General features: G+C 52.5%; 1 protein-coding gene across 2 annotated transcripts in view; it reads right to left on the bottom strand.

The window, feature by feature from the left end:
- Positions 1–17,596, bottom strand: part of LOC119972507 (peroxidasin homolog) — a 674,574-nt gene that overhangs the window by 280,301 nt on the left and 376,677 nt on the right. For both annotated transcript variants that reach the window (XM_038809326.1, XM_038809327.1), the window contains one exon: positions 6,642–6,759. In XM_038809326.1, coding sequence (XP_038665254.1) covers positions 6,642–6,759 — 118 coding nt within the window. The remainder of the gene's footprint in view (positions 1–6,641; positions 6,760–17,596) is intronic.

Below are 17,596 nucleotides of genomic sequence, written 5' to 3' on the forward strand. Positions count from 1 at the left end.
GCATCAACACTTCGCCTCAGGATCTGAGAATCCCGCCTCCCATTCCCGGGATCTGTATGGCTCACAATGCCTCCCGACATTAAGCACATTAAATTGCGAGTCTTTGTGATGTGAGTCCCACCCACAATGGGCGGGATCACTTTTTAGAAAATCTGCAGATTAGAGCAAGGCAGTAAGCCTCACTCTAATGTGCAGATTCCCGAGGTACCTATGGCTTTGGGATTCAACCCCTTCCCCTCAGAGACCTTGGGCGAGCACCAAAACACTGTGGGGGTCTCCAAGAAGATCAGAGGCTTCTAGATGAATGCCCTTTGCTCAAGGTGATGCCCTGGCAATGCTGATGCCACCTGGGCACCCTGGTAGTGACAATTTGGCACCCTAGCGCTGCCATCTGGGTATAATAACTTTGGCAGTGCCAACTGGCACTGGTGGCACTGGCAGGGGCACTGACAGGTTGGCACTGTCACGGTGCTAAGCTGGCATATTTTGTGCGTGCATGATCAGGCTGGGGTTGCCAGACGTAGGTGTTGGGAGTATGCGGGGCAGCCGGGGGACCCTTCTATACTGCATTTGGACTGGGTGAGGAAAGTCGGAGATCATTTTGAGGGCCTCAGAGATCTGGACTCCAGTTAAAAATGGCGTCCCGATCTCTCACTACAATGGGGAGTTCTGGCAAGCAGATCTCCCACTGTACAAACCGGGACTATGTGCAGCCTTTGTCACGCGTTTCCCCGTTTAGGCCTTTTATTCAACCTGAGTCGTGTTGAATATCCATGTGTTTTTCGGCATTGTGAGCGCGGGGAAACATGCAGCTAAATGCACTCGCTCGGGGGCTTTGTTTCCGTTTGGGAGAGTCGTCCCCCATGGGCTGGAGTCCATCCGTGTGCAGGGGCAGGGGGTGGTGCCGGTCATGCGTGCCACCCAGGTCAAAACCGCACGGGTGGCGTGCGCGGTGGAGGCAATGGGGACGGTGGTGTCAGATATGGGTCAGCGTGTGCAAGGCCTGGGGCTTTCTGTGCAGGTGGGGGGCAAGGCCCAGAACAGGGCTGTCCTCTCACAGGCAACCATGTGCCAGACCCACCTGGAGATTGCAGCAGCGCTCCACAGCATGGCCCAGTCACAGCAGGCCATTGCTGAGAGCATCGGCGGCATTGCCCAGGTGCAGGCCGGCGTGGTGCAGACACAAATGGCGTTGACCTAGTCCCCGAGGGACGTGGCCCACTCACTGGCTTGTGTGGCACAGACCCTCAGTGCCGTGGCACAGTCGCAGCGTGATGTGGTGCTGTCCCAGACAGAGATGGGCCACTCACTGTGCTTCATCACCGCAAACGTGCAAACCCTGGTCAAGACCAGAGTGGACCTCCAGGACTGGCAGCACCAGATGGCGGGGGGTCTCAGGGGATGGCTCCGCTCACATCCGGGGCCCATGGAGGAGCCCAGTGGCCATCGGGCACCCTGAAGAGGAGGAGGTGCTGGGGCCCATGCTGGTGATCTCCACAGGAAAGGTGTCGGAACACCGCAGCACTTCCGACTCTCTCTCCCCCCCCCCACCCCCCTTTCCGGTCTACCTCCTGACCCTGGTGCATCTGATGGGCAGTGGGCAGAACCGGGAAGCACCACGTCACCCGGGACGCAAGAGCAGCAGCCGGACCCATCCAGGACGGGCCGCCCCAGGAGACGTGCGACAAACGAGGACCCTCGTCGCAGTGCAAGGGTCACAACAGTCCACCTCCACTCCTGCTGTTCCGCATGGGGAACCACCTAGGCTTAGTATTAGGGTCTGTAAGGCCAGAAAGTTAGACACCACTTAAATTGCCATGCATACAGGGCACAGTTTAGTTATAGAGGCTAGGGCACAGACTGTATATATCTATTCACAATAAACACCTGTTAACATTGTTGAAACCAGGGCAGGGATTCTCCCCTACGCGGCGGGGCGGGGGTTCCCGGCGCGATGGAGTGCCAAGCCCTAACATTGAGGGGCTAGGGCACACCGGAGTGGTTCCTACTCTGCCAGCTGGCGTTAACGGCCTTTGGCGCCACGCCAGCCGGTGCCGAAGGGACTTCGCCGGCCGGCGAAAGTCTGCGCATGCGCCGGAGCGTTAGCGGCTGCTGACGTCATCCCCGCGCATGCGCAGGTGAGGTGGTCACTTCTGCCTCCGCCATGGTGAAGACTATGGCGAAGGTGGAAGGAAAAGAGTGCCTCCACAGCACAGGCCCACCCGGCAACTGGTGGGCCCCGATCGCGGGCCAGGCCACCGTGGGGGCACCCCCCAGGGCCAGATCGCCCCGCGCCCCCCCCCCCCAGGACCCCGGAGCCCATCCGCGTCGCCTGCTCCTGCCGGTAAGGTAGGTGGTTTGATCCACGCCGGCGGGAGAGGCATGACAGCAGTGGGACCTCCGCCTATCGCAGGCTGGAGAATGGGGGAGGGGGGGGGGGGGCACGCCGACCAGCGCAGAGCGATTGCCACCCCTGCCGAATCTCCGGGGCGGGATTGACGCCGGCCCTCGGCGATTCTCCGACCCGGCGGGAGATCGGGGAATCCCGCCCCTGTTCTGTGGTCTGTCTAATGGATGTGGGTGTGGGGCGGTCAGTGCCGGCCAGTGGGAGCGTGGGCTGAAGGATAAGTGAAGGCCCAGTGGATGGACCATGATCCCCCCACCCCGACCGTCCCCAGCACCCCTCCCCAGAAATTCGACAGGACCGTGTGATGGACTGGAGCTCGCATGCAGGGATCACCCAGGTGGAAGGTGCGACTGTGGCCATGAGTCATACATTGTCAAACGATGTGCAGCACACAACCCATTGCAGAGTGGGTTGTCATCATCTTCCATGCTACAGATCAGACCTACTGTCACTGCCAACCCAGTGCCCCCAAGCACGTAGTACCGCAGGTACGTATAACGGAGGGGGTGTGCATGCGGGTGGTTTGGTGGTGTGGGAGGTGAGGGGGTTTGGTGGTGTGGGAGTTGAGGGGATGTGGGTGCGGGATGGTGGTTTTGTTGCCCCTGGCCAGCGACCCCCCTCCCCCCCTAGGCTGTGAAGCGTGTTGCAACGTATGGGTTGTGTGGTCTCTTGCGCGCTGGCCCTGGTGATAGCATTGTGCAGCCTCCCCAGCCTGGCCAGGCCCTAAGTCCCTCTCCGTCTCATCCTCCTCATCGGATGAGGCCTGCCCTCCCTCCTAATTATCTTCCAGCACATCACCCCTCTGCTGGGCTATACTGTGGAGGAAGCAGCAGATCACCACGATGCGAGCGACCCTCCTAGCCTCATACTGGAGGGCCCCTCCATACGACCGTTGTCACTGCGTGCACCCAGGGTGAGTGGCCAGAAAGATGGCCGCCATAATGGCATTCGGTGCCTGGGCACCGACCCTGTTCTGTGGGTGGGGGGGGGGGGGGGGGGGGGGGGGGGGGGGGGGGGGGGGGGGTTGGGGGGGGGGGGTGGGGGGGGGGGGCAACTCGGCTGTTCGGCCTGTCCTTCTCCTCCCCTCCCCCAGTCCTGGCAGGCCCCCGCCCCTCTCCTGCCGCAGCCAGCACTGCCTGTGTCCGTGCCAGCAGCCCGTAGTCACCCCACGCCACTTCCTGCCTCCTCTCTCTTACTCAGCAACCAGGACGCCACGTTCACGATTTTTAAAAGCACATTAGAAACACATCGTCGGGAAATCGGCCCATTCGAGACGCTGAATCAAGGCCCCAGAGAATCGGGCGTCAGGCCCGCTAATGATATGCCTACTGTACTAACGTTGTTCTTGGTGGGCCGAATGGCTGGTTCATGGCCATGCACGCGCACAGCGGGGCCGCACCGTACAACATGGCAGCAGCCACGTGCGGACCCGGCCTGCCAGACAGTGTAATGCCCCAAACCGGCGTCTGGCCCGATTTCGGCATCAGAGGCTAGTCTTCGCACCATCGTGTTTCCCGATTTTGGCGTCGGCTAATGGAGAATCCAGCCCCATGTGTTTCCATTTGTGTGGAAAAACATCTAGAGGCCATCAATACAAGACAGTTGCCAAGAAATTAATGATAGAATTTAGAGAGAATTTGTCTTTATCTAGAGTGTGGTGGGAATGTGGAACTCAGTACGATAAGGAGTGGTTGAAGCAAATAGAACATAGAACAGTACAGCACAGTACAGGCCTTCAGCCCACAATGTTGTGCCAACCATTTACCCTAATCTAAGATCAACCTAACCTACACCCCTTCTATTTATTACTGTCCATGTGCCTGTTTAAGAGTCACTTAAATACATAGTAAAGGTAAAGGGTAAAGGTAAAGTCACCATAGTCCCAGATAACCATAGGCTGCTTTCTCCTTTGAGGGGAAGAGCTGACTGGTGTTGTTTTAACCTGAGGATCATCATACCTCAGGCGAGGGGCAAGGTTGAGAGTATAGATGCATTTAAAGGCAGGATAGATAAGCATGTGCAGGAGAAAGGAATAGAGGGTTGTACTGAAAGAGTTAGAGGAAGGATGGGAGGAGGCTCAAATGGAGCATAAGCACAAGAAATTGTATGACAGGTCTTAAAACAGTAAGAGGTGAGACATCGATGTTCTGGTACGGGATTCCAGTTGTTAGGGCTTATGCAGCTGAAGGTATGGCCCCAATGTTGGGACAATGGAAGAGTAGGTAGAAATTTGGCTTAATTCAAAATAACCTTGTCAGTGCATAGAATATTTGCTTTCGGATAAATTTTTAAGACCAAAAATTTGGCGGGAATGTTCTTGTAAATATAGGATGACATTTGAAATATAAGCTTCAGTGGGAAAACTGGCAATTTTAATTCTGTACTTTTTCTTTTTTCTTTCTTTTAAAATATTTTTATTCTCCTTTTTCACAATTTTTCTCCCGAATTTACACCCAACAACAATCAATAACCAACAACAAATATCTCAAACCCCATAACAGTAACAGCGATCCCATCCTCCCACCATGCCCAGAATCAGCCCGCATGTTAACATAAACAAATGCCAAAGAAAAAAAAGGAATCAGAGATTACCCATAGCCATCGTCAACATACACAGCCCCACCCCTCCCCCCCCCCCCCCCCCCCCCCCCCCCCCACGCAACTAATGTTCGATGTTATCCAGTTCTTGAAAGTGCATAATAAATAGTGCCCATGACTTGTAGAACCCCTCCGAACTTCCCCTCAGTTCGAACTTAACCTTCTCAAGGGTCAAGTATTCCAACAGGTCCCCTCGCCACGCCAGGGCACAGGGTGGAGAGGCCGCTCTCCATCCCAGCAGGATCCACCTTCGGGCGATCAACGAAGTGAAGGCTATGATATCTGCCTCCGCTCCCATTTCCAACCCTGGCTGATCCGACACCCCGAATATGGCCTCCCGGCGACCTGGGTCCAACTTCACATGCACCACCTTGGAAATTACCCTAAACACCTCCTTCCAGTACTCCCCAAGCTTTGGACAGGACCAAAACGTATGAACGTGATTAGCGGGCACCCCCCACCCCCCGCCCCCCACAACGTTCACACACATCTTCTACCCCTTCAAAGAATCGGCTCATCCTTGCCCTCGTGAGGTGTGCCCTGTACACCACCTTCAGCTGTATCACCCCCAACCTCGCACACAAGGTGGAGGCATTCACTCTCCGGAGCACCTCAAACCAGACCCCCTCCTCTATAACCTTTCCCAATTCTTCTTCCCACTTCGCTTTGATCCCCTCCAGTGGTGCCTTATCCTTTTCCAACATAGCTCCGTATACCGCTGACACTGTCCCCTTCTCCAGTCCACTTGCCACCACCACCTCCTCCAACAACGTGGAGGCCGGTTCCTCCGGGAAGCTCTGTATCTCCTTCCTGGCAAAGTCCCAAACCTGAATATACCTAAACACTTCTCCCTGCTCCAGCCCATACTTCGCTTCCAGCTCCCTCAATCCTGCAAATCGACCCCGAGGAAACAAATCTTGTAGAGTCTTAATCCCCTTCTCTTCCCATTTCCGAAAGCTTCCGTCCCACCTCCCTGGCTCAAATCTGTGGTTCTCCCGGATCGGCATTTCCCTCGACCCTGCCGCCAACCCGAAGTGTTGACGAAACTGCCTCCAGATTTTCATTGAAGCTATTACTACTGGACTCCCTGAGTATAATTCTGTAATTTTCTTATGCCCTTGTTAATAATGAATTGGAAAGATAGTTGATGATAGGGGGTGGTTTAGCTCACTCGGCTAAATCGTTGGCTTTTAAAGCACACCAAGCAGGCCAGCAGCACGGTTCGATTCCTGTACCAGCCTCCCCGGACAAGCGCCAGAATGTGGCGACTAGGGGCTTTTCACAGTAACTTTGTTGAAGTCTACTCGTGACAATAAGCGATTTTCATTTCATTTCATGAATATGTAGGAAGCGTCTACCCTTCTATGTTTTGCTTAAAATACAGTTTAGTTTATTTAATATGATTGTCATGCTCCTTAAATTCATCACATGGCAGTTAGAATGTAATTCAACTCAATTTTACTTCAATGTTCACAATTTTCTCAGAGCACATTTGAATGGTTTTCATCAAATCTTGACATTTAAGAAATAATCACAAATCTGTGCCAATGAACAAAGATAATGTTTACCGATAATCATTTTCTGTCAGATCTCAGCATCCAGTTTGCAGCTCAAAGATATTGATGCTCATACTCACTTATTGTGCAGCCAGACAATTTTAGGCTTGGGGTTCCCCTCAGCTCTGCAGGTAAAGTAGACAGTATTTCCCAAGGTTACGTCCACATCCTGGGGTTCTGAAGTAAAGCGTGGTATCTCTTTGGGGGGAAAAAGTTGCATTACACATATATTTAAACAGCATACGTCTTCAGAAGAAAAATATTGAATTCCTGTTCATGCATAGATGCTGACCCTCATGCAATAAAATGTTTGCAATTGAACACGGAATACCAATAGCACCTTTGACTTTTTTCTAATGGGTTAAGAATACTAGCCTTGGTTTAGCCATTCATTCTTAAGCCATCAAAATCTGTTAAATCAATATAAAAATCATTATGTTGGTGATTGTTGTTTTTGGACAGTTTCTTTAATTTAAGATAAAACGAGCTGTGAAGAGGGACATGTGACCTTCCCTAAATTCTGCCTGACGACAAGCCTAGGTGACTTGTTGCTATGGGAACAACAGAGGCCCAAGTCAAGGGACATGCTGAGAAGATGCAAGATGTTCACAACTGTGGAAAATTGCATGACCACCTGTACTGATTGTCTGTAAATTGTTAGTTTTCATGGCCGGGATTCTCCCCTACCTGGCGGGGCAGGGGGTCCCGGCGTTGTGGAGTGGCGAGAACCATTCCGGCGTCGGGACTCCCCAAAGGTGCGGAATTCTACCCAACTTTAGTGGATAGGCCCGCGCCAGAGTGGTATCCGCTCCGCCGGCCGGTGCGAACGGCCTTTGGTGCCCCGCCAGCCAGGACCGAAAGGCCTTTGCCGGCCGGCGTAAGTCCGCGCATGCGTCGGAGCTTCAGTGGCTGCTAACATCATCCCGCGCATGCGTGGGAGAGGAGGTCTCTTCCACCTCCGCCATGGTGGAGACCGTGGCGGAGGCGGAAGAAAAAGTGTGCCCCCACGGCACAGGCCCGCCCGCTGATCGGTGGGCCCCGATCGCATGCCAGGCCACCGTGGGGCCACCCCCTGGGGCCAGATCGCCCCGCGCCCCCCCCCAGGACCCCGGCGCCCGCCCGTGCCGCCAATCCCGCCGGCACCAGACGTGCTTTGATTCCTCCGGCGGGAAAGGCTTGTCAGCGGCGCGGCTTTGGCCTATCGCGGGTGGAGAATTCGGGCTACGGCGGGGGCGAGATAGACCCCGGCCCCGGGCGATTCTCCGATCCCATGTCTCACAGAGAAGCGTTAGGAATGTCAGGTTTTATAATTTTTTCTAGCCTAAACTATTTATTTAATTCAAAAGAATGAAGATGTGGGCCTAAAGGATAACTAATTGGCCTTTTGACCTAGAAATAAGGTCAATATGACTCACATTGCCACAGAAATGGCCTTTCAGAGGGGAGGAGTCCATATCAAGACATTTTATTATCAGGTTGCAAGATTTCCTAAGATATTACTGAGCATCATAGACCCACGTGAGCCTGCAAGCATCTGAGACAGAGAGAGAGATTGTGGAAATAGAGGGAGCCAGTCCTGCACCTGAAGCAGAAAAATGCTGACTCTATAGTTCACCATACACAACATGGATGGAAGCCTTGCACGCACTTTGAAGAGACCAAGTTAATGAGAAAGCTGGAAAATTCTCCTAGTTTGGGTTAGACAGCAGAAATGTCAGTGTAACCTTCAGAGTAAAGTCAGGTCTGGGACTACATATTGCCTAACTCAATAAGGCAGACTAGCCAATAGGAGCACAGAACAGCTTTGGTTCGTCTTGTGAAGTACTACCAAATAACTATTTGATCAACATATCTGCTCTGGATGATCCACTCAGTAGAACCTACTTGACGAGCAATGAAAGCCTTGAAAGGGTCATGAAAAATAAAATATTGGTGGTGTCAGGAAGAGCAACTCTTCCAGTGGAAATCCCAGTCCCAGAAAATGTACCTGGTCATTAATTCCCCAAGCTCCCCTGTCCGCCAATGAAAATCACTACCAATTTCAGAACTTACCTGTCTGCTCAGGGAGTATTGTGCCCCTGGATTCCTGTTAGGGTGATCGGGGGCCACCGATCGGCGGGCGCAGGTGATCCGGGGGGGGAGGGCTACCTTCTTCCCGCCAGCCCACTGTGTGGCTCCGCCATGTTGCATGGCGCTGCCACGCAAGCGAGCAGTGCAGGGCCGCGTACGGCAGCGCAGAGCACTCCAGCGCCGTGCTGGCCCCCTGTGGGCAACAGAATCGCTGGGCCAAGAGGCTAACTTTTACTTTTAGTAAATGTAAAGAATAGATATTTGTACAACAGTATAATTAAAATGTTTGCTTTTCAATGAAAGCTCAGCTAATTTGCTCATTTGAATCTCAAGGGCTACCGCATTCCGAATTGAGAGGAGGCTTTGAACCACTAGCTGACAATGATGTTTTAAAAGAGAAGTAGAGGATATGGACAGAGGTATTGTTATGTATAAGAACACACACAGCTGACATTGGCAATGTTTTTGAAGAAGAATTTTGGTGCCAGAAGATTTAAGGTTACTGTCACAGCATAGAGCAAGCTTGTCCAACATCTGACCCACAGGCCGGATAAGGCCCCAAAGCCTCTCGAGGAGCCCCCAGAGCAAGTTTTCAAAATCCTCGTCAAACAGGTAAGTTTGAATGTGAGATTCTGTGTGGAGAATCTCCTCCAATCACAGGCTGTTTCTTTTCCGCATTTTGCTGCTAAGAGACTCATGTGGCAGAGAAACAAATTGTGATTGGAGGAGCAGCCAACACACGCTGCAGTGCATCACAGGTCCAGGAAGCCCAGGAGCAGGGATCCCCGATGTGGAGAGTGCAGGAATAGAGATCCTGAGGTAAGAGCCCAGGAGCGGGGTTCCCTGAGGTGGGAAGGCCAGGATCCCTGACATGGGCAGCCCTGGAGCCAGGATCCCTGGGGTGGAGAGCTGAGGAGTGGGTATCCCTAAGATGGGGAGCCCAGGAGCAGGAATCCTCGAGGTGGGGAGCCCAGGAGCCAGAATTCCTGAGGTGGGAAGCCCAGGAGAGAGGATTCCTGAGGCAGGGAGTTCAGGAGCCAGGATCTCTGAGGTGGGAGCCCAGGAATGGAGATTCTGAGGTGGGAGCCCAGGAACAGGGATCCCCAAGGTGGAGAGCCTCGGAGCCAGGATCCCTGAGGTGGGAAGCCCAGGTGAGAGGATTCCTGAGGCAGGGAGTTCAGGAGCCAGGATCCCTGAGGTGGGAGCCCAGGAATGGAGATTCTGAGGTGGGAGCCCAGGAACAGGGATCCCCAAGGTGGAGAGCCTTGGAGCCAGGATCCCTGAGGTGGGGAGCCCAGGAGCCTGGATCCCTGAGGTGGGGCGCCAAGGAGCAGGTAACCCTGAGGTGGGGACCCCAAGAGCGGGGAACTGAGGGCTGGAGAACCTTTAAAAAATTAATGTGTAATGTTGCGGCAAACATTTCCTTTCCAAAGTTTACACGCTGCATTGCTTCGGCATCTGGGGGAGATGTGGCCCAGTAAGTTTTGACACAGCATCAATGATTGAGTACTCATGAGCTGTGCCGGAGTATCGCTTTCATAACATTACAGTCCTTGACACTGTCTATCTCATAAAGGTCAATCCTTGCTTTGAACCCTATGTGTATCACTGCCTGCCCTGTCACGGGAATTTGGCGAGTTCCTTGCGGATGCATAATTAATGAAAAGCAGAAGGTAAGGTGCAAAAGTCTTGCCCGCCGTCCAGCCATACATTGCTGCCTGCTCCCATAAACTCCACTCTGCAGTTGTATCTCTGCTAAAAGACATCAAACATACTTTCAAGGTTGGGAATAAATGTATTAGAGTCTGAAAGCGCTTTGAAATGTCTGTAATTTTAAGGTTGGAAATGTGCTGACGGAATATTGGCAGCTGACATTTCTATATTTTTTCAGCGCAGTTGTATTGCTAATAAAGAACCACATGAGCAAGAACATCAAAAGGAAAGGGTATGCTGCTGAATTACCACACGGTATTAATTATAGTCCGTAACATTGCTTCTCAGTCCGAATTCTTTCAAACTGCTTGTAAAGGTTCCTGGGAAAAGGCATTTTGTGCACAATTCAAAAAGAATAAAAATCTCCCTTCAATAGTATCATAACATTTATACCCAGTAGCTGAGCAGTGGAATGTTGGCAACTCTCTCACGTTAAAGGACCAGTTGAAATGAATCTTATTATGTCATTGGAAAAGTTCAGTTTTATTTTATTTTTTGCAGGTAGGATGTAGATGATGCCAGCATTTATTTTCAATCCCTACCTGCACTGAGAAGGTGGTGGTGGGTATACCTGATTCTAGTTGTTCTTGAATTACTGCAATCTTTGTGGCATTGGTTATCCAGTGGTTGCATAGTTGCCTCACAGCTCCAGGGTACCAGGTTCGATTCCCGGCTTCAGTCCCTGTCTGTGCGGAGTCAGCGCGTTTTCCTCATGTCTGCATGGGTTTCCTACGGAAGCTCCGGTTTCCTCCCGTAGTCCAAAGATGTGCAGGTCAGGTGGATTGGCCGTGCTAAATTGCCCTTTGTGTCCAAAAAGGTTGTGTGGGGTTCTTGGGTTACAGGGATAGGGTGAAGATGTGGGCTTCGGTAGGGTGCTCTTTCCAAGGGCTGGTGAAGACTCAATGGGCCCAATGGCCTCCTTCTGCACTGTGGATTCAATGATCCCACAATGATGAAAGTTAGAGGGCGGGATTCTCCGACCCCCTCCACCAGGTCGGAAAATCCCCGGAAATCAGCGTGAATCCCACCCCGCCACTGGCTGCTGTCTTCTCCGGCGCCGTTTTTTGGGAGAGGTTCACGCCACTCCGGTCGGGGGCTGTTGGCAGCAGCTCCCCCGGCAATTCTCCGGGCCCCGATGGGCCGAGCGGCCGTCCAGTTTTGGCCAGTTCCGCTGGAGTGGATTAGACATGGTCCCACACGGCGGGACCTAGCATGTAACTCGGCTGGGGTGGTGCTCAGGGGGCGCGGGGGATCCGACCCCAGGGGGGGGCCCCCACAGTGGCCTGGCCCGCGATCGGGGCCCACTGATTTGCGGACGGCCCTGTGCCATGGGGGCACTCCTTCCTTCCGCGCCGGCCCCTGCAGGGCTCTGCCATGGCCGGCGTGGAGACCCTCCTATGCATGCGCCAGAATACGCCGGCAGTTCCACGCATGCGGGGGATCACGCCGGCCCTTTGGCACATCCGCGGATTGATGCAGTCCATTCGGCGCCAGCTGGAACGGCGCCAACCCCTCCAGCATCCACCTAGCCCCCAGAAGTGCGGAGGATTCCCAACTTCCAGTCGGCCCGATGCCGGAGTGGTTCGCGCCGGTTTTGACGCTGGCGTTGGACCATCGCACTGATTCCGGAGAATCCCTCTGAGAGTGTTCAAAGATATTGATCCAGCATAATGAAGGTGATTAATGTCCAAGTTCAGGTCTTGTGCAAATTACAGGCAACTCAAAGGTGTTGGATATCTCATGACATTGTATCTCACGTTTGATGGAATTCACAGTGTTGTCAACATAAGCTTGATGAGTTGCTGTACTTTATCCTGTAGATAGTGTATACTGCTACCATAGTGAAATGGAAGTGATGCTATACCATTCAAGCAAACTGCTTTACGCCGACCGCCGTCGGGGCTGGTCGAAAGGCCTTCGCCGGTCGGCGTGAGTCCGCGCATGCGCCGTAGCGTCAGCAGCCACTGACGTCACCCCGGCGCATGCGCGGTGGAGGGGGTTTCTTCCGCCTCCGCCATGGTGGAGGCCGTGGCGGAAGATAAAGAGTGCAAACACGGCACAGGCCCGCCCGCCGATCGGTGGGCTCCAATCGCGGGCCAGGCCACCGTGGGGGCACTCCCCCGGGGTCAGATCGCCCTGCGCCCCTCCAAGAACCCTGGGGCCCGCTCGCGCCGCCTGCTCCCGCCGGCACCAGAGGTGGTTTAAACCACGTCGGCAGGAGATGCCTGACAGCGGCTGGACTTCGGCCCATCGCGGGCGGGAGAATCACCGCGGGGGGACGCTGACCGGCGCGGCGTGATTCCTGCGCCCACCGTTTCTCGGGCGGCAGAGAATTCCGGCCATGGCGGGGGCGGGATTTACGTAGTCCCTGGGCGATTCCCCGACCCTGCGAGGGGTCGGAGAATTCCGCCCAAGATCTTCCCTCCATACCAGGCAACATCCTGGTAAATCTCCTCTGCACCCTTTCCAATGCTTCACATCCTTCCAATAATGTGGCGACCAGAACTGCACGCAATACTCCAAATGTGGCCGCAGCAGAGTTTTGTACAACTGCAACATAACCTCATGGCTCCGAAATTCAATCCCTCTACCAATAAAAGCTAACACAACGTACACCTTCTTAACAACCCTATCAACCTGGGTGGCAACTTTGAGGGATCTGTGTACATGGACACCAAGATCTCACTGCTCATTCACAGTACTAAGAATCTTACCAATAGCCCAGTACTCTGTATTCCTGCTACTCCTTTCAAAATGCATCACCTCACACTTTTCTGCATTAAACTCCATTTGCCACCTCTCAGCCCAGCTCTGCAGCTTATCTATGTCCCTCCGTAACCTGCAACATCCTTCTGCACTGTCCACAACTCCACCGACTTTAGTGTCATCTGCAAATTTACTCACCCATCCTTCTACGCACTCCTCCAGGTCATTTATAAAAATGACAAACAGCAGTGGCCCCAAAACAGATCCTTGTGGTAGACCACTAGTAACTGAACTCCAGGCTGAACATTTCCCATCAACCACCACACTCTGTCTTCTTACAGCTAGCCAATTTCTGATCCAAACTGCTAAATCACCCTGAATCCCATGCCTCTGTATTTTCTGCAATAGCCTCATGTCTGCGCAGCTCTCCAAATGAGCCATTCACATAGTACCATTCTCCTGTCTTCTCCCCGTAAGCCTCCACACTCTTTCAGAAAACAGTCTAATTCGTATACCGTGACCTTGGAGAATATTTTCCATAATACACTGAAATAGTGCAGGCTGACGCTATTCCAAGTTACAGTCTGGTATATTGATATAATTCCTCCTGGATACTTATTGTGGCATTTTTCTCGGACTCCTCATCCAACTCTAATTGGAGGTAGGCGTAGCTGATAAAGCCCCCCTGCCAACTTGGCATAGATAGGGATTGGGTACTATCCACCTAGGCAGCTTGATTTCTGGTTAACTTGTTAGACCTGTCCAGCTTGAGGACAGGACTATGGCGGTTGCCCATGCTGAGAACTGGACTGGTCTGATTGTGCCGAGTTCTTCTAGATGCTTCAACTTAGCTTCTACTTTCTGATGGAAGGCATAAGGGACTGGCCAGGCTCTAAAAAACTTGGGTGTTGAATCTGGATTTATATAGATTTTGGCCTTTAAGCCTTTGATCCAGCCAAGCTCACAGAAAGAGGAGGAGGTCAAGGATAATAATAATAATCTTTATTATTGTCACAAGTAGGCTCACATTAACACTGCAATGAAGGTACAGTGAAAACTGTCGCCACACTACGGCACCTGCTCGGGTGCACTGAGGGAGAATTCAGAATGCCCAATTCACCTAACAAGCACATCTTTCGGGACTAGTGGGAGGAAACTGGAGCACCCGGAGGAAACCTACACAGACATGGGGATAACGTGCAGACACCGCACAGACTGTGACCCAAGTGGGAATAGAATCTGGGATTGGCACTGTGAAGCAACTGTGCGACCCACTGTGCTATCGTGCGGAGACACTGGACCAGAAGGGGCTGGAGATGCGCCCATGAATGAACCGAAGGATCAATCGGAGGTTGCAGGGCCAGCGGCAGCGGCGATGGTCCACAAGCCCGGAGGTGGAGGCAGCCAGCTGCTCACCACGGCCCGTGGATTTTGATGACCCTGCCGGTGGTCACCTGGGGGATCTGGGACTGGAGGGCCCCAGTGCACTTGTCAGCAGCACACGCAGAGCACAGCCATGCTGCCCTATCCCGTGTGCTGACTTTGAGACGCAGCCTCATCAGAGGGGTGGAACTCGGGGAAGCTGGTGGCCCCCATCCCCACTCCATGGGACTGGTCTGGGTTGGCATCCAGTGGCCTCCCCTCCTGCTCAGGGTTCATCCTGGGATGAAGGGGCAGCTAGTTTGATCCCGGCTGCCCCTGCATCCTCTAGCCCTCCAGCAATGGCAGCTCCCTGAAGTCTGCACCATGGTGTCGATGACCTCGGCGATGCTCCTCAGTGACTGGGACATGTCTCTTCAAGGTCAGCCTGGTGCTGGATGACATACCACAATGAGTCGGACATTGTACCAAGGCCCTCAGCCATGGCTGCTACCAACTGCGCCATGCCTTGGACACCTTCACTCATGCTTCTGACATTGTACACCAGGCTCACCACTCTAGCAGTGTTGGCCTTGGTGCCAAACTTTGCCGGCGACATCTCTGGAGCACAAAGCCTCTGGGACTCTTCCAATCGGCAGTGGACATACTGGAGAATCGTTGACATGTCCCTCTGAATGTCCCGGCTATTCCCTAATGTCTTCATCATCTCCGGTGTACCTGTTCCATGGTCTCAGCAGACCTCCGACTGCTGTCTCGCTTGGGGGTTCCTGCCTCCACCTGATGTGCATCAGAAACTGTGTGGTGCTCACCAGAATGTTCCCCAGAAGCCTGACCACTAATGTTTCCCACCAAGGTAACAATAATAATAATCTTTATTATTGTCACAAGTAGGCTTACATTAACACTGCAATGAAGTTACTTATCCAATTGGCCAAATTTCCCTCTATCCCACACCTCCTTACTTTCTCCATGAGCCGACTCTGGGGAACTTTATCAAACGCCTTACTAAAATCCATGTATACGACATCAACTGCTCCACCTTCATCTACAAACTTAGTTACCTCCTCAAAGAATTCAATCAAATTTGTGAGACAAGACTTACCCTTCACGAATCCCTGTTGGCTATCCCGGATTAAGCTGCATCTTTCCAAATGGTCATAAATCCTATCCTTCAGGACCTTTTCCATTAACTTACCGACCACCGAGGTAAGACTAACTGGCCTATAATTACCAGGGTCATTCCTATTCCATTTCTTGAACAGGGGAACAACATTCGCCACTCTCCAGTCCTCTGGCACTATCCCCGTGGACAGTGAGAACCCAAAGATCAAAGCCAAAGGCTCTGCAATTTCATCCCTTGCCTCCCAAAGAATCCTTGGATATATCCCATCTGGCCCAGGGGACTTGTCGCCCCTCAGGTTTCTCAAAATTGCTAATACATCCTTCCTCAGAACATCTACCTCCTCCAGCCTACCCGCCTGTATCACACTCTCATCCTCAAAAACATGGCCGCTCTCCTAGGTGAACACTGAAGAAAAGTATTCATTCAACGCCTCTCCTATTTCTTCTGACTCCATGCACAAGTTCCCACTACTGTCCTTGACCGGCCCTGCCCTCACCCTGGTCATTATTTCTCACATAAGAGTGAAAAGCCTTGGGGTTTTCCTTGATCCGACCCACCAAGGACTTCTCATGCCCCCTCCTAGCTCTCCTAAGCCCTTTTATAGCTCATTCCTTGCTACCTTATAACCCTCAAGCGACCCAACTGAACCTTGTTTTCTCATCCTTACATACACTTCCTTTTTCCTCTTGACAAGACATTCAACCTCTTTTGTGAACTATGGTTCCCTCACACGGCCATTTCCTCCCTACCTGACAGGAACATACCTATCAAGGACACGCAGTATTTGTTCCTTGAACAAGCTCCACTTTTCATTTATGCCTTTCCCTGACAATTTCTGTTCCCATCTTATGCTCCCTAATTCTTGCCTAATCGCATCATAATTACCCCTCCCCCAATTATAAACCTTGCCCTGCTGTATAGCCCTATCCCTCTCCATTACAATAGTGAAAGACACCGAATTATGGTCACTATCTCCAAAGTGCTCTCCCCAAACAAACACTTGTTCATTAACCAGTACCAAATCCAATGTGGCCCCCCTTCTGATGTTTTAATTAAGTTCCATTTAAATCTCCAGGAAAAAATGGGTCTTTAAATCTCTGACCAAAAAAAAATCTGTGGCCGAAATCGTCCGGTTGTGCCTGCCACGGGAATTATCGCAGGCAGGACTGAGAATTTGACAATCAAAGGGTGCGATCGAACGGCCTTAAATCTTGCAAGAGGGCTCATCATCTGGATCTCCCCCTCACTGGGCATGATCCAGATTTACATATTTAAGTGAGCTGTTGGGTTCACATAAATATGTTGACAGTGGATTCTCCAGGCTCAGGAATGAACGTCCACGCCAGGGAAACTTCGCCCTGGTGCCGTTTAGCACTGGTCCACACAAACGTGGACGAGGCGTAACGGCACCTGGGGAATTTCCCAGGCCATTAGAGGCCTCGGGGTGGTCAGGCTCCAGACAGGGCCGTACCTTGGCACCCCTGATGCCTTCCTGGCACCTTAGCATTGTCAGTCTGGCACTTTAGCACTGCCACCTGGGCAGTGCCACCCTGTCGTGGGCACTGCAAAGGTGTCAGGGCTGCAGTATCAAGGTGCCAGGTTTCCCATGCCGAAGATTAGTCTCAGGGGAGCCCTGCCCTTATGAGGTGAGGTGAGTGGTTCTCAAGAACCGTAATAGGTAGTTTGGGGCATTGGGGGTCCGGAGGCCGTAGTGGGAGTGTTGTGAGATCGGGACAGCATTTAAAAATGACGACCGATCTTTTCCTGCACTGACAAGCAAAAAAACAGAGTTTGATAGCAGGCTCGTTGTTGGTGCTGCAGGTGCCGAGAAAGGTGCGCTCTATACTCCCAAAAAACAGAACTGTTTTCTTCCCGTTATATCGCACCCAAAAGGTCCGTAGAACACTGGTGGGAATCTGCAGTCCTTGGGCGAGTAGGACCGGAAATCCCACTCTGTGTCTTCAAAAGAGTGATAGCTGTTCCATTGAAGCAGATAAGCAAACAAATGAATGCCTGAATGTATGTTTCTCTGAAAAGTATTGC

This window comes from Scyliorhinus canicula, chromosome 10, assembly GCF_902713615.1.
Source record: "Scyliorhinus canicula chromosome 10, sScyCan1.1, whole genome shotgun sequence".
NCBI classification, from domain to species: Eukaryota; Metazoa; Chordata; class Chondrichthyes; order Carcharhiniformes; family Scyliorhinidae; genus Scyliorhinus; species Scyliorhinus canicula.